The sequence below is a fragment of the Sarcophilus harrisii genome, chromosome 4 (genome assembly GCF_902635505.1).
Source record: "Sarcophilus harrisii chromosome 4, mSarHar1.11, whole genome shotgun sequence".
Taxonomy (NCBI): Eukaryota; Metazoa; Chordata; class Mammalia; order Dasyuromorphia; family Dasyuridae; genus Sarcophilus; species Sarcophilus harrisii.
In genome coordinates this window covers 301,260,126-301,286,906 of record NC_045429.1, presented here as the reverse complement: position 1 = coordinate 301,286,906, position 26,781 = coordinate 301,260,126, and the positions used below count along the sequence as shown (strand labels likewise).

General features: G+C 34.8%; 1 protein-coding gene across 5 annotated transcripts in view; it reads right to left on the bottom strand.

The window, feature by feature from the left end:
* The window catches only part of TNRC6C (trinucleotide repeat containing adaptor 6C), a 161,059-nt gene that overhangs the window by 118,026 nt on the left and 16,252 nt on the right, over positions 1 to 26,781 (bottom strand). For 3 of the 5 annotated variants that reach the window (XM_031965560.1, XM_031965562.1, XM_031965561.1), the window contains exon 3: positions 18,926 to 19,252. In XM_031965560.1, the coding sequence (XP_031821420.1) occupies positions 18,926 to 19,252 (327 nt within the window). Of the gene's footprint in view, positions 1 to 14,595; positions 14,620 to 18,925; positions 19,253 to 25,252; positions 25,317 to 26,781 lie in introns of those variants that run through there. The other 2 variants (XM_031965564.1, XM_031965565.1) reach the window with 2 other exon arrangements.

The window sequence follows — 26,781 nt, the reverse complement described above, 5'->3', positions numbered from 1 at the left end:
CTTTAAAAACTAAACAAAGGAGTGACTGGAGTTTTAGAAATATTGATTTGGCAGCTCTGTGAAGTATAGGTACAGCCCAACTATGAAAAATTAATGCTTCCAAATACTTGTTTGGCTTTATTTCTGTAAAAAGTAATTTGTAGTAGTATTTACATGACTCTTCTGGGTGTTTTCATAAGCAAACTTCCAAATACTTTATACATTCTGCAATTTTTCCAAATGGGATTTCTTTTTAGTTACTTCTTGGTTTTTGTTGTTGGCAATATACAGATTGAAAAACTTATTACCTTAATTAAATCATAAATTGTTTCAAATACTTTAAATCACTATGGTTTCAAACTGTCAAAATGATGTGACTATTTTCTTCTTTACTTAACTTATTCTCAGTTTATATTTCTTCTTGTTGCTATTTTAGCATTTTGAGAAATATATAAAACAGAGGTGATAATGGCCATTGTTACTTTAGTCTGACCATATTTGAAAGAATTACAGCATTTCTTTATTACAGATAATACATGCTCTTGTTGTTAGATAGACAGATAAAAGCAAAATTTCATTCTCATGGTTTCTAATGTTTAAAAAGAATTTTCAAATTGCTTCTTTTTCCTATTTTGGGGGGAAAAAAAGGTATATGATAATGAAATCAATTATTCTTTGTACATCTGATAGAATTCTCTTTTTTATCTATCTGATCTTGGTCCCTCCCTCCCAACTCCTCTGCCCCCATTCTCTCAGGGACTTCTTTTTTTTTGAGGTGGGGTTATTCAAATTACTTTATTATTATTTTTCTTTCTGTTATTAATTCTCCTTTTTCATCTTTGAGTATGATAATTTGATTTTCCTTTTTCAAATAATATTAGCTAATGGTTGTTCTGCTTTATTGGTTTTTAATCAACTAAATGAGTTTTCCGTTTTCATTTTTTCCTCTTATTTTCAACATTGCTATTGTGCTGGATTTTTGATTTATTTTTTTTTAGTTTTTAATTGCATGAGCAGTGACTTGTTTCTTTTTTGTTGATGAAAATCTTTAGTGCAACCTTTTTTTTGATTATTAGTTTTTAATTGCATGAGCAATGACATTTCTTTTTTGTTGATGAAACTCTTTAGTGCAACCTTTTTTTTGATTATTTATTGTTTCTATGATTTGGTTTTTTTATTTAGGATCTAATTATTTCCATCTCTGTCAAAATTTAAATACTTTCTTTAAATGCCTTTAATTCAGATACATTGAGAAAACTAGATTTCTAGAAGGAAACTGGAGCCACGTTCAAAAAAAATCACTAAACTATATAAATACTCTGATCCAATAATGACTCCTGAATTCACATTCCAAAGACATTTTTATTGTTCAGTTAGTTGTGTCTGATTTTTCTTGATCCCATTTGGAATTTTCTTGGAAAAGATACTAGAATGATTTATCATTTCCTTCTCTAGGTCATTTTAGAGATGAGAAAATGGAGGCAAATAGGGTTAAGTGACTTACCCAGGATCACACAGCTAGTAAAAGTCTAGGGGAGGATTTGAACTCAAGAAGATGAGTTTTCCTGACTCTAGGCTCAGAATTATATCCACTGTGTCACCTGCCTGCCCCCCAAATTCCATCAACTATGGAATGGGTAAACAAATTATGATATATTAATATATATTAATATAATGGAATATTATTGTACTATAGATGACAAAAGAATGTTTCCAGAGAATCCTGAGGAGACTTCTATGAACTAATGCACACATGGTGAAATAAGCAGAACTGGGAAAAACGTTATACAATGACTAAATCACTGTGGAGAATAAGAATTTCAAAGATGAGAACTCTGATTAATACAATGATTCCAAAAGACTGATGATGAACCATACTATCCACCTAGTAAAAAAGATTATAGGCCCAAGAAGCAGAATATGATATATTTTCATAAATGGACAACGCAGGAATTTTTTCTTCTTGACTACATACTTTGTTGTACAGGCTTTGTTTTTTTCTTTTTTTTTCCAAAGGGGGTGGGGCAGAGCAGGAGGATGGAAGAAGAAGAGGAGAAAGACCATCAAGCATATCCTTTCTGGCTTTGTTTCTGAGTTTCCAGAAACTGTCATTTTGCCTCACCTGCCATTTTACCCTGGAACTTTCCTTACCTTGGAATATCTTCCCCCACTATGCTGCTTCCCATCTTTCCCTCATTAGTAAATTCCTTTTGGGGTCTCTATTTGGGAAAAAATTCTAGACTGCTCAACTTTCATTCCCCTCTTAATTCTTGTTATTATTTAATGAACTTCAACAGCATGCATCAGTTGTCATCTCATTCTGGAACTTCCCTCAGCACTTGGATGTTCCACACCTGGAATATCTATTTCATCACTGTGGCTTTCTTCCGCTGAGAAAAACCTTTGCCAAGCCAGCCCCATGTTTAAATTGGTGAATTCCTCCTCTTGGGGCTTCCATGTGGGAGAAAGACTTAGGCCAGTAAACCTTCATTCTTCACCTTGTTCTGCTTTTTCTTTCTGGACTCTGAAACAATTCCCCCATGCAGTTACATTTCCTCCAAATCTCTCTTCAGCCCTACTTTATGTGTAGTTTCCCCCATGTCAAGAACTGCCTTTTGCTTGTACTTGTTTCCTCATTAATTATCATAGTACAGTATGAGCTTCACAAATATTTTTTGCCTTAGATATTTTTAGTATGAGAAAGGAAGAGAAGGAAGACTAGAAAGAAAAAACAGACAAATAGAGAAGTTATGAAAAGTTTCATGTTTGATTGACAATGTTCAGGTGGAGAAATTAAAACCATTCCCAATCATATGAAAAAAAAAATCTAAATCACTAGTGATCAGAGAAATGCAAATTAAAATAATCCTGAGATACCACTACATACTTCTCAGATTGACTAAGATGATAGGAAAAGATAATGATAAACGTTGGAGGGGATGTGGGAAAATTGAGACGCTAAACATATTGTTGGTGGAGCTGTGAACTGATCCAATCATTTTGGAAAGCAATTTGGAAGTATGCCCAAAGGGCTACAAAACTGTGCATACCCTTTGATCCTGCAGTGTTTCTACTGGGCCTGTATCCCAAAAAGATCATAAAAGAGGGATAAGGACCCAGATGTGCAATAATGTTTGTAGTAGCTCTTTTTGTAGTGGCAAATAACTGGAAACTGAGTGGATGCTCATCAGTTGGAGAATAGTATATGAAGGTTATGGAATATTACTGTTTTATAAGAAATGATCAGCAGGATAATTTCAGAAAGGCCTGGAGAGACTTATTTGAAGTGATGTTATATGAAGTAAATAGAAGCAAGAGAACACAGTACCCAGCAACAAAATTATATAATGATCAATTCTGACAGACGTGGCTCTTTTCAACAATAAGGTGATTCAAGCCAGTTCCAATGATCTTGTGATGGAGAGAGCCATCTGTACCCAAAGAAAGGACTGTGGGAACTGAGTGTGGATCACAACATAGCATTTTCACTCTTTTTGTTGCTATTTACTTGCATTTTGCTATCTTTTTCATTTTTTTTCTTTTATATCTGATTTTTCTTGTGCAGCATGATAACTGTGGAAATATGTACAGAAGAACTGCACATGTTTAACATGTATTGGATTCCTTGCTGTCTAGGGGAGAGGTTGGGGGAAAAGAAGGGAAAAACAATTTGAAACACGAGGTTTTCAAGAGTGAATGTTGAAAACTATGCATATGTTCTGAAAATAAATAGCTTCAAATAAACGAAAGTTATGTATTTAAGTAATAAATATTTAAAAAGAAAAACTATATTGGTAAGAGAGAACAAAAATTTTATATTCAATCCTTTTCAAAATCTTATTACATATATAGAAAAGTCCTGTTTTATTTGCTACTTATTAAGTTCAGAATTTTTTTAAAAAAAAATCAAATAATGTTTACTAATTAATCTGTTTGCTGCACTGTAATCAGCATACAATGTTTAACATTTCTACTTTTCTGCATTTGTTTAAGGATTCTAATGCTTTAGCACATGATCAACTTTTGCAAAATTGACATTAACAGCTAAGAAACAATTTCTCTTCCCTCCTTCTCTCCTTCTTTTCTCTTTCCTTTTCTATTCCCATTCACCAATCACCAGAAAGCTGTATTTTTTCTTAAGTTCTATAAAGACTGATTCTTAAACTTTACTTATACCATTTTTTGATGTTTTGATGGCAAATTACATTTTCTTTTATTTTTTTCCCTTAATCTTTTGATTTTTTCCCTAATATTTATTGTCTCCTACAAGACTTCCCTCAATGGAATAGTAGATGAGAACAATTTGTTCCAATGACCATGAAGGGGCTAAAACAGGTACTGCGTGGTCAGACACTGTAGATATCAAGTTGACCATCCATTACATTTTGGACTGCCACTGGACACTGACTCTGGAAGACAGTAAAGCTGATGACTTTGCACTATTCTGCCTCAATTAAACCCAATTCATGCACAAGTTAAGAAATTACCTATCATCTATTATTTTACCCCAGCATTGTAATGCCATTGATCTTCTTTAAAAATGAAGGAGGAGAGGCAGTTAGAAGGTGCAATGGATAGAGCAATGATTCTCAGGAAGACCTGAATTCAAATCCAGCCTCAACTACTTAACACTTCCTATCTGTGTGATCCTGGACAAGTCACTTAACCCCAATTGCTTCATGAAAAGAAAAGAAAAAAGAAAACTAAGAAGAGACAACAACAGTACTTCTTGTCATCTTCTTTACTTATTTATTTTTGCTCTTTTAAGGAAATGTGCTACTTGGGTAAGTGTTCGACCTTCTGTTCTAAGCTATTTATTTGCCTATTCTTTTTCACCTAGAACTCTTACTTCATTTTTAACCTCATTTTAGGTTCTTGTAGTATGAAACTATTTTTTTCCCTCTGAGATTCTGCTTTTAGTTGTTACAGTTATGCTCTTCTGAATTTATCATTTGGGCATCCGCAAAAACACAGTATTTCTGCTTTGTGTTGTGTTTTCTCTTTTTAAGAGTCTCTCGGGATTATGTGGTAGAGTTAAGCTTCTTGCATGGAATGATCAGACCCTATTTGGTTTTCTCCTCCAGTTTCTGAGGCTTATACACTTTCACATTTAAGTACAGAATGCTAAATAAGCTTAATATTGAATCATTTCCCCCCATTCCAAGCATCCCAGGTCATGTCTAATGTGCATAGAGTACATCCAGACAGAACATAGTAGGTTTCAGGAACTCCTTTTTATATAGTTGATCTTTATCTGACTTTCTTGGCAGAATCCTTCTCTGACAGCTCATAAACTTGTGTATGTGGTCCTGGGCAGATACAGAGGCTGGTCACTTTTTCTTTTTGAATTTCTTGATATTCAATCTGGTGTCTTTTTTAGATCTTTGCTAAAATATAAGTGGAGTAGCTGATCTCCTTTATGACCTTTCAATTCACTATTTTAGCTGGTACAGATCACTTCTGACTGGGATGATTAAAAAATGTTTCCATAAAGGAGAGCTAACAATTTACTTTTCTCTGAAGAATAAGTAGGTTTTCAGTTAAAAGAAGGCAGATTGCAGGGAAAGCAGTCTAAATGCTGAGAGCATAAGAAAAGGCATGGAAATAGGAATGTATATGTAACAGTTAGTGGAAAATGTGGCAAGAGGAGAGCCTGTACAGGCAAGTGGGAGAGAAGCTTGGAGGGATGGCTGGAACCAGATGATAGTTGTTTAGACGTTTTTCAATTCTGTCTTTGTGACCTATTTTGGGGTTTTCTCAGCAAAGAGACTCGAGTGGTTTGCCACTTCCTTCTCAGGCTCATTTTACAAATGAGGAAACTAAGGCAAATGGGGTTAAGTGGTCACATTTGCCCAGGGTGTCTGAATGTCTGAGGCCAGATTAAATTCAGGTCTTCCTGATTCCAGGCTCAATACTCTATCTACTATACTATATATACTCTAAGTGGTCCTCTAGACTTGGACAGTTTTTCCTTAAAGAAACAAGAAGGCCTACTTTAAACCTATTTAAAATCAAGATCGGAGGTTTTAATGGAATTCTTAAGTCCTATCTAGCTCTAAACTTATCGTATCCAACACACTTAAAGAGAAATAGCTCTTGTTGTAAGAGAATACAGAAGGTATCACATACAAATGGCAACTCTGAATGAAACAAGGCTGGAACATGAATACCAGCTTATCAAAATCAGAGTGGGATATACATTCTTTTGGAGTAGATGCATTAAGAGTACTATGAAGATGGTGTAGTTTTCACAACCAAGTCTAATCTAATCAATAAGCTTGTGCCTCCCCAAAGAAGTGAATGACAGAATCATGACAATGCAATTTCTACTTGCAGGAAACTGTTATGTCATTATATCCTTAGTGCATAAGCCACCATGATGAGCCAGGATGTAATTAAAAAAATTTTTTTATGAAGACCTGGAAACCATCATTATCAATATGCTTAAGGAGGACAAGCCTGTAAATTGGGGTGATTTTAATGCCAGAGTAGACAGATTATTAGATATGGCGGGGAGTCTTTGGGAAGGGTAGGGAGTTACAAACTGTAACAGTAATAGGCACTTACTTGTGGACTTCATGGCCTTCTTATAACCAACATAGTCTTCTCTTTATCTAAATGCCACAAAACTTTGTGGATGCATCTTAGTAGCAAACATTGGTGTTTAACAGATTTATGTCATTGTGAGAAGAGACTGACAGAGAGGTTAAGTGGGGTGATGAAGGTGATGTGTGGTACAGAATGCTAGACCAATCATAGACTTATCCTCTCTAAGCTAAATATTCATATTCAACAAAAGTGGCAGGTAAGACAACTACGAGAAAATTTAATGTCAATAGATTAGAGTACTTCTCTATATGCAAACAGTTTATTCCTGAGTTGGGAGAAAAGCTAAGCCAATACATGATTGCTAATAGTGGAACAGAAAAACGAATTGGCAGATTTCAGAGATCTGATGAACAACATCAAATTTTACTTATTGGGGAAAGAACACTTACAAACTTCAGGATTGGTCTGATGAAAATGATAGGAAAATTCAGAAGCTATTAATCTCAGGGCTTATCAAGCAGAAGAGTTTGTCTGTTTCTAAGAATCAAAAGTAAAGTGCAAGTGAAGCTTAGAGAAAAGCAGGATTCTTGGCTTAATTACAAAGGCAGATGAGAATTCAGTCTTAAGTATTTCTATGATGTCACAAAAGCTGTTTCTTCAGAGAGAACTTGAGAATCTCCCTGTATCACTTCTGACTTCTCTATGAACATTTGCCTTCTGGAAATTCTCAGTATTTATCTTTTAGGCAAATGTATGTTTGGTTTGTCATAGTGAGTGACACTTGACACTTGTCACTGACAAGGATGTGATACTGGACTGGTGAGATAAAGGCACAATAGATTGTCATCAGATAATGCTGAAGTTACAGACCATATACCTTAGGTTGAAGTCAATTCCTTTCTAGTTGAACTTCCAACTGAAGAAGAGGTTTTGAATGCCATTAAGTTCTTTTCATGTGGTAAAATGCCCGATATCGATTTCATTCTGGTTGACATATTTACAAGATAGAGCTGATAATATAAAAGCTAGCTGAAATCTCTGGAGAGGTTATCCCCCAGGAAATTAAGGATGTCTCCACAGTCCATCTCTATAAAAGATAAGGAAAGAGCTTGTCCTATGACAATTATGAGGGCAGAGAGTGGAGTGGTGTTTCTTACTTAGTCACTGCTGGCAAGATTCTAGCTAGACTTCTCTTCACTTGGTTGATTCTTTACCTAGAAGATAGTCATATACTCAAGAACCAATGTGGCTTCAGGAAGGGCTGAAAAACGGTCAATATGTTGTTTGCTGCCCAACAACTCCAGAAAAAATACTAAGAGCAGAACAGCGGTCTGTATACAATATTTGTTGATCTGACCATGGCCTTTGGTACTGTTAGTCGAGAGGGCTTGTGGAAGATGATGGCAAAATTTGGTTGTGTAGAAAAGTTTATCAGAATTGTATACTAGTTCCATGGTGGCATGCTTGCATGGGTCTGGACAATGTTCTCACCCTTTCACAGTGACTAAGGGAGTGAAACAGGGATGTGTGCTTGAACCCATACTTTTTAACATAATATTTTCAGGAATGTTATCAGATGCCTTCAATGAGGACAAAAATGGCATCAAAGTCAGCTATTGCAGTGATGTCAAATTATTTAATTTGAAAAGGCTACAGTGGAGGGAAAGGTGGTATATAACGTTGTTTGCAGATGACTGTGCACTCAATGCATCTGAGGCTGAGATTCAATAAAGTATAGATCTGCTGCCTGTGCTAACTTTGGCCTGATAACACCAAGAAAACAGATTATCCTCTGGCTGGGACCTCACTTTTGTGTGTGGAACCATAGGTTACAGCAAATGGAGAAATTTTCAGTGTTGTGGATAAGTTCATTTACTTGGCAGTGTACTTTTCAGAGATGTATGTGATGAGGAGGTTAATGCATGCATTGCCAGAGCTAACTTAGTGTTTGGGAGGCTCTAAAGAAAAGAAGTATATTAAGCTGTTGACCAAACTGAAAATTTACAGAGCCATATTCTTTACTTCATTGTTGAATGCCTGTGAAACCTGGATGGTATACAAGTGCTATGTCAGAAAACTGAATCACTTTGATCTGAATTGTCTTAGGAAGATTCTGATGATCATCTGGCAAGAGAAGGTACCAGAGACTGAAGCTGCACTGCTAACCATTTCAACTCTATTGTTGAGAATGCAACTATAATGGTTAGGTCATGATGTTCAAACCAAACATACATTTGCCTAAAAGATAAATACTCAGAATTTCCAGACGGCAAATGTTTATAGAGAAGTCAGAAGTGATACAGGGACATTCTCAAGCTCTCTTTGAAGAACTCTGGTATTGATTGGGAGACACAGGAGACACTGACACAGGACTGTTCAGCAGAGTGTGGTTGCATCTAAGAAGATGATGTGCTTTATAAGCAAAGAAGAATTTCAATAGCTCAAAAGAAAAAGGAGATGCACAAATTTAGAAACATCTCTCAACACAAATGTCCAGAAGGGTTTTTGTGCCTGTCTTATGACAGAGCCTTCTGAGTTCAGTTTATATGGGTCTGATCATCCACTATCAGACACACTGTACATTGACTCCGAGATAATGATGCTATTTTGGTCATCTTTATAAGCAATGTTTTAAAGGGCATATGGGGTATTAGGTAAAGGGAATTACATAAATGTTGTAAACATGAGAAAACATTAGCATTCCATAAATAAAGAGATCATAGATGTTATTTAGGCCAAACAAACCATACCTGAAAGCATAAATCACATTTATATCATTTTTAAGTGTTTGTGTAACTCTACTTCAATATTTCCAGTGAAGGGAAGTTCACTTCCTCACAAGACACTATGTTTTGGACAGTTAAAATTGCTAAGATTTTCTTTATAATGATCCAAATTCATAAACATGTTCTTTCCATGAAATTGTCCTGGAGTCTCTGGAGCCACATGAATAAGTTTTGTTTTATTTTCCAAAGGACATTTCTTCACACATCTGAAAACAGTTAAAATCTACTTTTATTATTTAGGGTGAACATCCCTTGTCTTTCAACTCATTCTTCACATGACTTGATTTCAGGAATACATACTTCTATACCTTTACCCGATATATTTAAAGCACTGTGATATAGTAGAAAGAGCTTTAAAAATATCACTTATGCTATTACTACGCGATCTTGGACAAGACACTTAATGTCTCTTGATCTCAGTTTCCTTATACAAAAAATGAAAGTGATGGCCTATTTCTATAGTCTATTTATGATTCTATGCTCCAACTTATTGTTCCAGAAAATGACCACAATACTCCAGATTCTGTCTGATCAGTATAACACAGCAAAATTGTTAGCTCCCTCATTTTGGACATAGCTAAATGAAAAATAATGAAAATATATAGAAATAAAAATCCATGGTGTCTGACTAAGCCAATTAATTTATCATCTCATTTCCACTAAAGGAACCATAAACCTCAACCAAACATTAAAATTAAATTAAAATGAAAATGAGATTTGAGCCGAGTCTTGAAATAATCAAGGAAAGCCGAAGGAAAGCATGCCAGGCATAGGGGAAAGCTATTTTTAAAAAAATTCTCATGTTGGGAGATAGAACATTGTTTGGGAGGAAGAGTAAAAAGGAAAGTGTTCCTGATGGCATATTATGTGGCAGGCAAGTCAGTTATAGGACTGAAAAGATAAGAAGGTTGTGAAAGGTTTTAAAAGACCACCAGAGGAATTTATATTGGACACTAAAGGATATAAGGAGCCACTGAAACTCATGGAGGAGATGGGGAAATAATACACTCAGACCTTCACTTTGGTCAACCACTTTGGTAAATGAATGGATGATAGTTTTGGAGTAGGGAGATATTTGAGGTAGAGACATCAATTAGAAAGCTACTATAACAGTTTGTGCAAAGGGTGATGAGAACCTTAAACAGGATGGTCATTAGTACTTGTATGAATAGAAAGAAGAGGATTTATACAAAAGACAGTATGATGGTAGAAATGACAAGATGTAGCAACAGATTTGAAATGGGGCGTGAGAAAGAAGAGCCAAGGATGATACCAAAGTTTTAAGCTTGGGACACTGGAAGGATGGTGGTGCTTTCCACAGAAATAAAAAAAAAATATGGAAGATATGTTTGGAGGAGGGGGGAGAATGAATTCTCTTTTGGCCATGTAAGAGATTTCCAGGGATCATCTAGTATGGGATATCCAAAAGGCAGTTGATAATATGAAACTGAAAACCAAGAGAGAAATACAGGGCTGAATGTATTGATTTGAGAATCAACTGCATAGAGGTGCTAACAAAACTCAAGGGAGCTGATGAAAACATCAAATGAGTTAGGATAGAGGGAAAAGAGAGAGGCGGGGGTCAAGACCATCCCTTTGAGAATAAACACATTTAGGATGGGGTGATCTAAATGAAGATGCCACAAAGGAGAATAAGAAGGAAGGGTCAGACAACTAGATAGGAGAAATAGGAAAGGGCAGCACCACAAAAAACTAAAAACCAGAAAATATATAGAAGATAACTGACAATGTCAAAGGTGGCAAAGTAAAATAAAAAAGGATAAAAACTGAGAAAAAGACCATTAGATTTGACAATAAAGCGATCACTGGTGATCATGGAGAAAAAAATTTCAGTTAAATGATTAAATTCCAAGTGAAATGGCAGAGGGGATAGAAGAGAAAATGAAGGGGGGGAATTAGGAATAGAAGTCAAAGGCAGTAAATGTGGATAGCTTTCTCAAAAAATTTAGCTGAGAAGAGGTAGAAACATATAGAATAACAACAGAGTCAGTGGAAAAAGAAGAGATTGAAGATTATGGAGAGCATGAAGATAATAGAGGGGACACTTTACTGAAGAAGATGTAATAGCATGTAATCAAGGGTACATATAGAGGGAGTTGTTTTAACACCTGTTCATAGGAAAAAGACAAAGAAGGAGAGGATGGAAGGAAATGTGTAAGAAATGTGACACGAGAGAGAGAAAAGAAACTCTTGGATAATGGCTTCAGTTTCTTGAGTGAAGTATAAGACAAATTTGTCAGCTGAGGTGGAGGGGCAGTAAAAAAAAGGAAAGGAGGTGTCATGGGAAATTTAAGATATAAAAAGGCCCAGAAAAACTGTAATAGTGCTGAAATGATTTAAAAAGATAAAAAGATTACCTCTTTATATTGAGGGCCCAGCTTAGAGTACAACAAAATTTATAATGGATCCAGTCAGCACATTTTGCTGAATTCCAGCAGTATGTTAAATAAGAGTAAAGACAAGAGATGCTGGAAGTGATCAAAGGTTGGGGTGAAGTTTGGATTAAATGAAGAGGTGGTAGTGAGAAAAGGGAAAGTAATTCAAATGTAAAGGATGTGTTGTAGAATAGAGCTGATTCATCAAGGGGTAAAAGAAACAAGGAAGATAAACAGAGAAAGGAGGAGAGTCAGTGTATGGGGGTTGGCCTAATAAAGAACTGATCGGAGAAAATCTTAGGGAATGAAAGAGATCAGAGGGTTATCAAGAATAGAAAAGTATGTGTGTGTGTGGGGGGGGGGGGGGGGGGTGGAAGAGGGGAAGGAATATTCCAGAATAAAAGGAAAAGACATAGGGAATCATTTTGTTGAAGTACTGGGATAGAATATGGAAATTTGATGGGATAAAGGTACAAAAGTTATGACTAATTATTTCATATTCATAGGTTGCTTAAAAAAAAAAAAGTGTTAACTCTGTTAAGGAAGGAAATAGCAAACCATTCCAATGTCTTTGCTAAGAATATCTTGGCATTGGATAATGCCGATAGCATTGGCATGCTGAGGTCCACAGGATCATGAAGAGCCTTGACACAACTGAACTACAATTACAACAAAAGACAAATTTATGGGGCAAAAGAAAAAAAAAAAAAGACTACCTAAAAGGGCTAAAGGGCTAAAAGATCTAAGACATTAGAGACTTGAGGGAAGCTTAAATGGACCAGGAGAATTTATAGAATCAGGAGAAAGTAGTAAGAAGAATTGATTTTATGCACTACCAACAAATCTGATCAACTATTATTGAATCAATGTCATCTGTGTGAAAGAATAGAAATAAGCATTTCTACAAATGGAAAAGAGGAAAGAAAAGGCAACAAGTGCTATACTCCTACCATATCATGAATGAACAGTGAAAGGATGCTGATTCCTTTAGTCTCTCAGCAAAAGGGAATCTTCAGAAAAATGGGGGTAGCAGTAACAAGAAAGGTCGAGTGGGAGGAATCTGGAAGGGTGAATGTGTCTGATGCTAAAGTGGAAGGGAAATATATCACTTCTTGCATAAAAATGCTCTTTAGTGATATGTGGCTAAAGTGGGAGGTTGAGAACTTCATGGTAGGTAGTCTGGCAGTTTGTGTACCAGGAAACTACCTTCTTTGATTGCTGAGCCTCCATTTGCAGCATTACACCCCAGAAGAGAAGTAATATTTTCCAGGGACAGTTGGAATACATAATGGTGGGCAAGACATATATCATGAGCTGGGATGGGTTGGAGATTACTCAAATTTAGGGCAGTGTGGTGGAGGCAGGCTTCGTCATTCAAAATACTGAGTATCATGCCATGTAGAATTGCAAACAGATACTGCTTTCCTTCAAAAATTATTCCTAAAAGTGAGCCAAGCAAGGAAAAAAAATTCCAAAAATATTTCATGTCCTAAACAAAAGATGTCAATATGTCCAAAACCACTCACCTTCCCATCTCTCCAAATTCACTCCTCTTCCAAACTTTCTGTAGGGATAAACACCATTGTTCCAATCACTTAGTTTTGTCATTCCATGTCATCTTTGACTCTTTATTCAAGTTCATTCTTCATAGCAAATTGGTTGCCAAATCTTTCTCTACATTTCTCAATTCCACCCTCTATTCTTCACAACTGCCCAGTTCAGACTCATCTTTTAGTTGTAACACTCACAGTCTCCTTATCTCACTTCTCCTCTCCTCTCTCTGATTCATCTTCTGTTTAGCTGCCAAAGTCATTGTTCTATGACAATAAAATCCCATGAATCTCTATTATGTTGAAAATAAATATAAGCTCTCTGCCATGTGAAGCCCTTCACATCCTGAACTTAACTTACCTTTCTCCAAAAGGTAGTCTAAAATTTTTAGTCTTCTTATATATTATTCTCCATGCACTCTACAATCAAATTGACTTTTTTAATGTTTCTCATATCATCCTCTATCTCTGTCTTTCTTTTGGTTGTACCCTATACTGAGAATGCACTTTTTCTTCATCTCTGCCATTTAGTTCAGCTAGGCTCTTTCAAGACTCAGCTCAAAGGTTACTTTCTATATGAAGCCTTTCCAGATCCCAAAGGTGCCAGTGCTTTCTTCTCCCTTATTTGGATATGCCATTATAGATACATGTCATCTCCCTTTCTACACTGTAAACTCCTTGAGGATGGGGATTATTTCAATTTTGTCTTTGCATTTATAGTGCCTTTTATAGTGCCTGTCATAGTATCTGTCACACTGTAGATATTTAATAAACGTTTGTTAACTAGATGGGCCAAATCTACAAAAGTAACAACATCAAAACTGAATAGAAGAGCTCAAATCTGGTACCTAGGAATCTTTAATCCCATGAAGGACAGAGAGAGGATAAAGAAAGAACAAACGAGTGTGTATGTGTGTGTGTGTGTGTGTGTTTTACTTTAGAAAGTAGAACAGAATTAGAAGGAAGATAAAAATTAAGCAGGACAAAACAAAGAAAACTTTTTTAGGAAAAGGATATGGCAAAAGAAAATTACTAAAAATTAGTGATTGGAGGCAAGAAAAAATTTCAAAATACTTAAAGAAGTAGAAGAAAAATAGGGATAAAAGATTCTTAGAGTAAGACAGTAACTTAAATAAAAAAAAGGAATGTAAAAATATGTGCAAAAGAAAAGAATGGAAGAAAAATTGGGATCTGGTGATACCATGAAAGAAAAATATGCTAAGCTTCTGGATGCCCCAAAGCCACAAAAGGACTGTGAGACAAGCAAGGGGATACTAACTTAGGCCTTCTTGCTAGGCTTCCGGACCCAAGAGGTATCCAGGGAGGCCCACATACCTCTGTCAGGTGTCCTAAACCGAGTCTTGGGACACAGCAGATCTTCTAAGCTGGGAACATATTTCTGCTTATGCCTGCTGTGAGGCACATTTCCCTATAAAAACACAGTAACAAGACAAATCCTGTGGTTGAATGCTGTGCTAAAATCTAGAGAGCTGGATCTTCTCATCACCTGTTTTCATCATCAGAACTCACTGAAATTCTTTCTGGACTTATTCTTCAATTTTACCATATTATCCTGTTATTTGTTTTCTATCCCAGAGACACTGAATCCCAACTGCCAGAGATACCCCTTTCTTCAACCCTAGCTGTTTCCTTCTGTCATTGCAAAACACCTCAGCTCTATCCCAGTGATTTTATGCTCCATATCTTCCTGCCCTTTCCACTGAATCTTCTCAGATTCCTGTCCGATAATCAACAAACTTATTTTCATTCTATACCATTTCTTTTCTTGTACTATTTCTTGGCACTCACTAAGATCTAACTCTCCTGAGATGACATTATATCCTGATCCACACTTGTCTATATTGTTTGGATTCATATCCCCTCAACAATTCACTGGTCACTTTTGGGAACTAAAATACTCTTTTCCCCTCTGCCTTTTCCCTGAAATATATTAACTTCCCTATTATTCAATTTACTTAATTCTCATCACCTAGTTCTCCAATTCACTTTAGTTACACACAGGAATAGTTACATCACTGATCTTGTTATTATCCATAATTGTTACACTTTAAGAACTCTGATAATCCTTTATTTAATCATATCTTCTCTTTTCATCTCTTCCTATTCATGGTTATTCCTCACCTTATTCTTCATCTATGCTCTGACCTCTAATTCTTCCATGCGGTAGTGCTTTTACCCTTGTCTACACTTTTCCTCCCTTTCCAAATCTCAACTCCTTACTGAACCAGTTCAACTCTAACTGGGTATTGACTGGTATCCAACTATAAATTCATGTTGCTGGTAGTTCCCTCTTGTAGCTTCATCTTACATGCCTCTGATAAAACTCTTCCCCTTCCACTCCCCCACCTCTATTTCCTTCTTCACTTTAGTGTGTAGTATAGAGGTGGCCCTTTGGCTTGCCAACGGCAACTCATCTACATGTGCTTCTCCTTTCTTATCTCTTCACTAAGGTCCTATTCTCTGAGCATCCCTATTCTACCAGAAGTTGGGACTTCACTCTGGAGCCTCCTAGCTCTGACAACTGAGCTTTTGCTTTACCTTGTTGGAGTCTGGGCCTCTAGGCAATTTCACAGAACTCTCCTAAATATGATCCTACTCTTCAATTATTTCCACTTCATTCAAAACTTGAACATTCCTTGAACCCTCATGGTCCCCTAAGTTTGAAGGATAAATTTTCCTCTTATCTTGTTGATGGCTGATGTCCAGATCTCCACATATCACTTACCAATTGTTTCCTTCCTTCTCTTTTCTCGTCACTCTTCTTGACCATGCTAATTTTGCATTACTCCTTTGGCAAGTGGGCTCCTTGAGAATAAGGACTACCTTGCTATCTTATATTTGTATTCCCAGTACTTTGCACAATGCATGGCACATAGTAATGGATTAGAAAATGTTTTATCTATGTTAGGTTCTATCCTAGATAGGTTCTCCTATCTGAATTACTGTTCTCCCTCAATCTCCTTTGCTAGATCTTAATCCATAACAAAACCATTAAATCTGGGTTAAGACTATGTCTGGTATGTAGCACAAAAGTAGATACTTAATAAACTCTTGTTGACTGCATGATTTTGTTTGAGATCCTCTTCTCTTTTCTCTCAATATTATCTCATTATCCAGTAGTCCCTTGGGTTTTGTTATCATTTCTATACAGATGATTTCTTAGATTCTCTACTGAGCTCCAATCTCACATCACCAAATATCTATTGGCTATTTCAAACTGGGGTATCCAGTATATACAAGCTAGAATTTATCATTTCCCCTCCTAGAAACTAACTTCATCTCCTTTCTGAATTTCTCTACTACTGCTGATGGTACCACCATTTTTCCTAACACTAAGATTCAAAACCTCAGCGTTCAACTCTACTAGTCAGTTGCCAAATTTTAGCATTCTTTTTCCTAAAATATCTTTCTACTTTTTACTAAGTTATTATTCTAGTTCATATCCTCGTTAACCCCTGATATCGAATCTTTTAGCAGCCTTAGATTTGGACTCCACACTCTGTCTCAACTTACTCCAAAGTGGTTTTTCTATAGCATAAACATATCCATATCACCCACCTCATTAAATTTCTAATGGCTCTTATTTAAAGGATCAAATATACTTTCCTTGGCATTTAGAGCTTTTCACATTCTGGCTCTTTCCTAGTCTTTTTTTACATGATCTCCCCTCCATGCAACATACAGTCTAGCTACATTGACCCACTTGATATTCCATCTATATGTCTTTTCACTGACTATCCCCACACTTGTTTAAATTTTTTTCAGCTTATCCTAGTGGCAGGGAATTTTTTGCTTTTTCTTTGACTTGCTATCACAGTGCCTAGCACACTGCCATTGCTAAATAAATGCCAGCTCAACTGACTGTAATTAGAATTTATACTGGGGTGGGGAGGGGAGAAAAGCTAAAGGGAGCAGGATTTAGGTATAAAGATTAGTGTCTTTTTGAAAGCCCACATGAGTATACATTTTAGGCCTACGCAAAGGGAACAAATAACAAAGAAAAACATGATAATTACTCTAGATTGAGCATAGAATATACATAGATAAACTTGATGAAAATAAACTTGAATTAGAAGACTATAGGGAAAAAATTAATAACTTTATATCTTCTGATTAACTAATATTAATCAAATAACTAATGTAACCAAAGAAATGCTACCACATGTATTTAAATTCTCATTTTCTTTCCTCTTGACATCTATAATAGCATCCTAACTGATCTCTCCACACCATTCTCTATTTCCAAAATCAACCTTAGTACTACTACCTGAATAATTCAAAGTACTAGTGATATAAATTACTTTTCCTAGGAACTCTAGTGGGCTCTTCACTATTTACTAAATAAAATGCTAATTATTTAGCCTGGCATTCAAGGACTCATATAGTCTGGCTTGAATCTACCTTTCCAGGCTCATCAAATATTACTTCTACTGACATATTATGTTTTAGCAAAACTGGACAAATGTACAATTCTTGGTGTTTGCTTTTGGGGGAGAAGGGAAGGTCTTTTCTTTCCATCTACTTTCCTCCCTTTAAGCCACCACTCAAGTGTTACTTCTAAAAAGTTTTCCTTCTTAAAAAGAAAAATAATGTCTCATTAACTCATAACAATTTTTCCCTTCTCAAATCTTTTATGCCACTCTATTTGAACTTATAACTTGTATCAGTTATTACAATATGCATACTTCTTCTATCACATTCCAAGCTTTTCAAGGGCAAGGAGGATTACATCATTTCATATATTCCCAGAGTCTAGCACAGTGCACAGCATATAATAGGTACTTAATAAATGCTGAATTGAATGTGAATAAATTTATTGTTTTTCTATAAACCCAATAATTAACAGAATATTTTACAAATTCTCAAAAGTAAGTGCAAAATTTTACAACAGTATTATTGACTGCTATTCAATAAAAGTAAAATGGGAAAAAACCCAGGTTCTTTACTATATAAATTATTTAAAAGTTTAACTTCATCAGGAACTTGTATTTTTTTCTTCATTAATAGGCATTAAAACATCAAAACATGCTTTCAAGTCTATTGGAAATTAATTTTTAAAATAAATTTTAAGTCTTTTACATAGCTAAATTATGATTAAGATTTTTTCCCCACCTTTTTCCCACAAATTTAAAGAAATCTTACACGAGACGTGACAAAATAGAGAATTTCATTTCATATTTTTGTGTGACCGTTAAGCTATCAACATACTTAAAAATTCAGGGTCTATTAAATTTAATTGTTGTGTCATATTGTGGACACTGTAAAAACGCAGTTGTTAATTTCTTTATTCAGTTCCTTGCTTACTTTGTAAACTAAGTTTCTAGGAAGCAGAATATTTCTACTCCTTAATTCAATTTACCGAATTACAATGAGATTATACTTTATAGTTGATTAACTATTTTAGTGGAGCATGGAGGCATAAAATAAAAATGTATGAAAAATTATTTAGTCACAGCTAAAATTGAAGGTAAGTGAAAACTTGAAGATTAGCTGAAATTTTCATTCAAGTAAACAGAAAAACAATGTTTATATACAATTTTTTGAAATTTATATAATGCAAAGCATATTTGTTATTCAGCAAAAAGTATATAGGATCTTCTGAGATTACTAGATTATTAGACTATATTATTATGTAAAAACTTACCTGACTGGAGTTTACTTGGATGATGTTGTCCACCTGCTCCTGTTAGAGGAGGAGGACTTGCCCCTGGTTGTCCAGTACCTTGTGTTGGGCTTACACTGGTAAGAGTCCCAGGAGGTAATGGCTGACCTCTTTTTAACAGCTGCTTCTGTTCTTGCTGGCGGAAACGTGGAGGCACCTCACGAGGCAGGTAACGGGATGCAGCTGGCTGCTGGCCACTGGCAGATGTACGTTTGCCATTGCTGCTGTTGGTGATAGTGCTGGTGGAAGTACTGGTACTGATACCAGCAGGTTGGGGCTGGCTTGAACTGGTCTTAGTAGATTCTGGCACTATAGGAATGAAACAAAAAAGCCCCAAATTTAAATAAGGTCTTATGAAAAAAAAAAGGGAGAGAAAAATAATATTACAATGTATTAGAACTGCTACCAGTCTTGTTACTACTCTCTTCAGTAAAATGAGAGATTAGACTAGTTGATCCCTTAACTGTCTTTCAGCTTTAAAGAATTCTAATGCAATGATCATGAAAAACAAGTAAGCAAAAGTTTAATTTAAAAGTTTAATTAGAAGTTTAGCTTGTTCAGAAAACCAATTGAGCCAAATCATTCTGAGATCATTTAAAGACAAAAATGAAAGATCACCAAATGGATGAAAAATGGAAAAGATATATACAATTTAAAACAAACTCTTTTCTGTATTAAAGATAGAAGAGCCATCACATTTAGAATATAGCAATACTGTTTATGATATGTTGAATGAGGAAGAAGAAAAGGCATTACAGAAAACAAGGACAGGAAAAGAACATCACATGTATTTCCCTCACAATTCTTTCTTCATTCATATCATATGAAGAAGTAATTCTTGCAGAACCAAACACCTCTTCATACTTCCTAGCATAAAAACCAAATACAAAAGGGACGTCCTATGAAAAATAAAACTTTTTTTATTCTAATTCCATCAACTTCTAGAACACTGCAGATCTCACAGACTTACAATTATTCAAACGTGTCCATCCTAAAGAAAAATTAAGCAGCTAAAGAAGAGTATTTAGATACACAAACTATAGATCTAATACATCAATACATGCAAGCAGACAATAAGCTGGGCTCAGAAGAGAAGAAAATGAACTAAACTATATTTGGGAAATTGTGTAATGCCTTGAACAACTTCAAAATTATTTCTGATTTATTAAGAGCATGCTATACGCAAGGAACTGTGCTAAGAACATTCTAAACTACAAGTTTACCATTTCAGGGGGGAAGCAATGGTTTCTGGAAGGAAATAAACACTTTATTCAAGGATTCACACTGAATAAAAGTTCTTAACCTGGAATCTGTGCGCTTAAAAATACATTTGAGAATTGCATTTCAATACAATCAATTTTCTTTGCAATCTTATGTATTTTATTTTATACATTTAAAAATACATTATTGAGTAAGACCCATTATCCAATTGATAAATGGTCAAATAATATGAAGTCAGTTTTCAAAGAAGAAATTCAAGCTGTCAATATCCATTAAAAAAATGCTTTATGTCACTAGAGAAATGCAAACCTCTGTAGTTCTACCCATCTCACAACCACTAGATTGGCAAAGATGACAAAAAGGGGAAATTATAAATGTTAGAGGGGCTATGGAAAAAGTACTTTAATGCTCTGTTGGTGGAACTGTGATGGGAGTTATGTCCCCAAAGCTATTAAATTGTGTAATATCTTTTGACCAAGTGATACCACTAGTGGGTCTTTACCCTAAGGGATAAAAGAGAGAAAAGACTCATATGTACAAAGAATTTTGTGGTGACAATGACTGAACAAGTTATGATATATGAAGTTGATGGAGCATTACGGTGCTGTGAGAAATAATAAAGCAAACAATTCAGAAAAACTGGAGAAGACATAAATGGAAGCAAAGTGAAGAGAGCAGAACCAGAATAATAATTTATGTAACAATTATATTGTAAAAATAAGTAACTTTGAAAGACTCAAAAACTTTTCAATAACACAATGAATAAGCCACAACTCATGATAAAACATGCTATCCACTTCTAAAGTTGACAGACTCAGTGTGTAATGAAGCCTTTTAAAATTTCCTTTTCTTTTCCTCCTTTCTTTTGCACATGGCTAATGCAGGAATGTGTTTTTCTTAATTATACATATTTGTAACAATTTTCCCCCCACCTTCTCAATAGATAATAGAAAGGAGAGAAATCAGAACTGAAAGTAAAACTAAATTAAAAAAGAATATATCCTGAGAAGGGTCCAAAGGGTTCACCAGTCTGCCAAAAAGAGACACACGCAAAAAAGGTTAAGAAACCCTGATGAATAAGGTAATACCTGAGTTTTGTGGGAAACTAGTCTAAGAGTCTAAGAAATTTAAGTCTAAGTAGCCCGGTGAGGAGGGTATGCATTCTTGGCATGGGGGACAATCAGTACCAAGTAGGGAGACAGAGATCAATTTCAGTATGTGAAGAAGAGTGTAAGAAAGTCATTTTGACTTACCAGTAAAGTGCTTATAGAGGAATAATGTGTAATAAGGTTGGAGGTAGGCTGGGGCCAGGTTGTAAAGATCTTCATACATGAAATAGAAGAATTTTTATTTGATCCTAAACATAGTAAGGACCCTCTGAAGTGTACTGAAAAGGTGAATGACAATGGTGGCCTGTGCTTTAGGAAAATCATTCAAAAAAGGAAATTTTATTATTATTTTGTTAAATATAATATACACTCTAAAAAAAGAAAATTGTAAGAAATAAAAATTTATCAATTCAGATAAATTTTTTTTTAATTCCTGGAATACTGCAATTTTTTTAAAAAACAAATTCATAATTAAAAAAAGAAAAATTTAAAAAAGAAAATTCACTGGAAGCTATGTGAAAAATAAGAGAGACTTGAGACAGGAAGACAACTAAGAAGATGAAATAGCATAGATGAGAGATGATAAGGACCTGAACCAGAGTGGTGGCCCTATGAGTAAAGAGAAAAAAATGATAGAAAGATGTTCTGGAAAAAGAAATTGAAAAGATTTTTCTATCTGATTATGTAAGATGACATTAAAGATGATGTTGAGGTAATAAACTTGAGTGATTAGAAGGATGGTAGTAGCTTTAATAGTACTAAGGAAGTTTGGAAGAATAGAAAAATTAAGGGGAAATGTTCATAGCACTTAGGTCTACAGGCAACCATTCTTCCAGGCTGAACAAAAACAAGGCCCTCAGGCCAAAGTTTGCTGTCTCCAGGAAAAAAAAAAATTGATGCTCTTGAATGTACTATACAGTTTTCCCCAAATACAATACAACTTCATTTCTCTTTCATATTCAATTCTCAGTCCAGCTCTGACTATCATAGTACCAATATATACTTAACAGAATGGATTTCCCCTCCATCTGTCTCTGTTCATAATAAGTCTTTAGTTAAAGAGTAGTAAAGCAGGTAGTGAGTGGTTCAGCTTCCCAATCACACAGAGCTAAGTTCAAATAATGCAAAAAGTTTTCTCACAAGTTAGAAATTGAACTAAACCCATAATTGAATAGAAAGAGAAATAAGCTAGATCTAGAATTGAGTCACAAGATGGACAATATGTGATTCATTCAATTCCCATTACCATTTGCTGTTCTAATTTCTTTACTTTTTTAGATGCTATGAGAGACTCTTAACTAACAACCTAGATTATGATGACCAGAGACCCACTCAAACCTGAAGATTGATACAAGGACTTTTCTTATAATTATAAATCTAAAGCAACCCATATGTCTTAGAGAAAACTGGCCTTATATTGGTCAATTAGTTATTGTTTCTGTTTCTTTTATTGAATATAGATGAGGGAAATATCTCTTTTTCTGATTTCAGTGAACTATACCTTATTGATTTTCTCCTTCCAACTTGTAAAATCCCTAATCTTTTCTCTTATTAGAAATTAATCATCTAATTTTGTATTCTAGTTAACTGTTTTCTTTTAATTGGTCTGATTTGATCGATTTTTTTCAATGCATAAGAATCTATCTCTCCTTGTAGTCAGAGTCTAGTGCCAAAATTAAAGAAGGCTATAGGTCCTGATCTATTATTGAATATAAGGAAATCATTTACATAAATGCTAGAAATGAACACTAATAAATGCCAATTTATGCAGGCATTCTTATTTGGGTAACTTCACTGCATTGCTGAATTAATTTTAAGCCTTATAATTATCCTTTCTACCAAAACTATAATTTGTAGGAAACTTCATCTCTATGTTATTTTAGAATGGAAACAAACAACCCCTCCCCCTAAAAAAAAAAGCTATTGTCAAGATTTATGTCTATCATATCTTAAGTCAAAACAGGGCATACTATTTTTTTTGACCATCCATTCAAGTCACACTATTGAGCAGCCTTATGAATTCATTGCAAGAAGCAGACTTTTCATAATTTAATATTTCATCAAATGGGCAATTCTGTCTACTTAATTCTGCCATTTCCTACCTTTTTAGATCCAAATCTTTTAACTGCAAAAGGAAACAGGATACTAGGACAAATTTGGCAGTACCTTCTAACAAATGGTACTCAAATATATGAGTACCAAAAAAATTTGAGTATATAAACACTCAAATATAAGAGTAGGTACAAGGGATATTACCTAAAATTTTATTCGGCACAACATTAAATTTCCATAGTTTTCCATAAAAAAACATATTTCCATAGTTCATTCACCAAATTATGAGATTGGTTGATGATAAGATATTTTACTTAATAATTACATTTGTGAATGTTCAAATCATATCTTAAACTCAAAGGTATAGATTGTATTAAGATATATCCCACACTTAGCTAAAGCTCTTGGAAACTATGAATGAACTACTTTTACAAACTGACTTTTATATGCCTGCATACATATACAACTATATTGCTATTATAAGAAGCAAGGATGACATCTACTGGTGAACATAAAAGGTTAGTAAACTATTACATGATAAAATAGATTCACATCTCTTATAACATCATTTTCCCAAGAAACTTACAATTCTTTCTTAAATAAGCTAACCTGTTTGAAGAACATTTTCATAATAGGATCTAAAATTCATTAACATTATTCTCCTTTCATCAATAAACTACAATAATTCTCAGCAGTTTGAGGAGTTATTGCTGATTTTTTTTTTTTAAATCTCAGTGCCTAGGATAATGAAGTATACAAAAAAAGTATCTCCTTTCCAGGGACTGGGTTCAAATCCTAATTCTTATTCTTCTTACTTGTTGGATTTTGGAGAAGTTATTGTGTCTCCTGAACTTTCAGTTTTCTAAAATGACTCTAACTTGAAACTGGATGAAATCATTTGAAGCTCCTTACAACTACAAAACCTCTAAGCTTATACAGTGCCTGTCTAAACAGTTGGAACTTTGTCTAAAACTATGAACTAGAATCTCTGACCACCCATCCTTACAGTCCACATTCTCTATTATATCTGGTCTGCTGTCTCAATCCATTTAAAATACTCTCTACTCTCCTCCTCTCTTTGTCTTATTCTTGTTTTAGTTGCTCGGATGCCATGGGAGGCTAGTACCTAGTACCTCATATGTTTTACCTGGCATATACTCTTCCAATCCTATTTTGCTCTACTGTTATGTTACCCTGTATGTCTTCCAGAGATTAATGTTAGCCTAAATTAACTGATGCTTAATAAACCCTTTTGTTTATCTCTTATTATCCATGCTACATTTCCCACAGTGAATATTTCAAATCTTTTCTACACCTAATTTTCAAATCTTTTCTATCACCATTGCCACCCCAATTTATCAGCCAACCTTATTTTCTACTTCATTGAAATGGAAAAAAAGGCTTTCTTAGATTACCTCATTTTAGCCCTATAACAACTGTCATATCAAATCATTTCAAACATTATCTACATCTCCTCCTCCTCCCCATGTACCTCAGAAAAAGGAGATGGTATATCTATCTTCCTTTCCAAACCTGAGTTCTTGGCTCATTAATATGACAAACCCAGTCCTTACTCACTGAATTTTCAATCTTTTCATCTTCCCAGGCTTTGTTTCAGTCAAATTTATAAACTATTAAAGGGCTGTAGAAAAAAACAAAAAATAAGTCTTCCTTGATTCTGCCATTCCTCTTAGCTCTTCTGTTTTCTATACAATTACTACAAATGCTCTTATTTCCCCAACATTCATTCATTCCTTTATCTCTTAAAATGCAAATGGCTTAATACATAGGATAACAGAATTAAAGTTTAGAGTACAGGTAAATATTTAACAATCAGCTATATTACTGAAAGTTTCTCCATCACTTTTAAGTTTAGACAATCAACAAAATAATAAATCAGGTCCTGTTTTTAGCATTTGTCAATTACCTAAATATTGTTCTCTCTGCAACCAGTACAAGTTGGCACCAGAACAACTCTCCTGCAAAGCCTCCTGAAAAAGAAATATAACCTGTCAAAAGAATTTGGTCCATTCAGGTTGAATAAATTGTGGTATATGAAAATTATGGAATATTACTGTTCTGTAAGAAATGACCAACAGGATAATTTCAGAAAGGCCTGGAGAGACTTACATGAACTGATGCTGAGTGAAATGAGCAGGACCAGGAGATCATTATATACTTCAACAACAATACTATATGATGACCAGTTCTGATGGACCAGGCCATCCTCAGCAACGAGATCAACCAAATCATTTCTAATGGAGCAGTAATGAACTGAACTAGCTATGCCCAGAAAAAGAACTCTGGGAGATGACTAAAAACCATTACATTGAATTCCCAATCCCTATATTTATGCCCACCTGCATTTTTGATTTCCTTCACAAGCTAATTGTACAATATTTCAGAGTCTGATTCTTTTTCTACAGCAAAATAACGTTTTGGTCATGTATACTTATTGCGTATCTAATTTATATTTTAATATATTTAACATCTACTGGTCATCCTGCCATCTAGGGGAGGGGGTGGGGGGGGAGTGTAAGAGGTGAAAAATTGGAACAAGAGGTTTGGCAATTGTTAATGCTGTAAAGTTACCCAAGTATATATCCTGTAAATAAAAGGCTATTAAATTAAAAAAAAAAAAAGAAAAAAAAAATCAGATGACCAATTTTTAAACTAAAAAAAAATAATAATAAATAAATAAATATCAACTAAAAAAAAAAAAAAAAAAAAAGAATTTGGTCCATTCATCCACTGAGGGAAGGCAAGATGGATGAAGAATATTGCCCAGATTTCAACACATACCTTAACGAAAAAGTGTAAAGCCTGCCCAATAATTGAGTGTATGTATGGTGTGTGTTTATCCGGAACAGATGGATCTCGGGTTGAAAAAGGAAGAGGAGAGCAAGATGGCTCACTTTCAAGAAATTGTAAAGAATTTTAACTGACACCAAGGTTCTTATAACGACAAAGGACATTTACTAGTGGTGTTGCAATGATAGTGAGATCTGGCCTTTGAAGAACTAAAGAAGAGTGTCACACAAAGGGCAATGGAAAGCGGCATGGTAGGTGTGAACAGATTACAACATAAAAGCAGTAAGGAATTCCACAGAAGTAAAAGATGTGATGGAGGACTTGTATAACAGAAAGAAAAGGGCTGATCCTTTTGCAAAAGCAATGGTTGACAATTCTGGGGAATGACTAAACAAATTGTGTTACGTGACCATAATGACATAATGCCTAATTGTCTCCATCATGCTCCCAATTGAATCTTATCATCAGGAACATCACTATTCTGCAAGATTGCATCAGCCTTGGTTCTCATACTTCATCAATACTCTCAATTCTTTATGAATGTTGAACAGAGTTCTTTTCAAATCTCCATTTAAAGAAGGTACCCAGTAAACCATTTCTTCATTCTCACTTAAGCTTGCTCCTTTAGACTTCATTATCATTCCT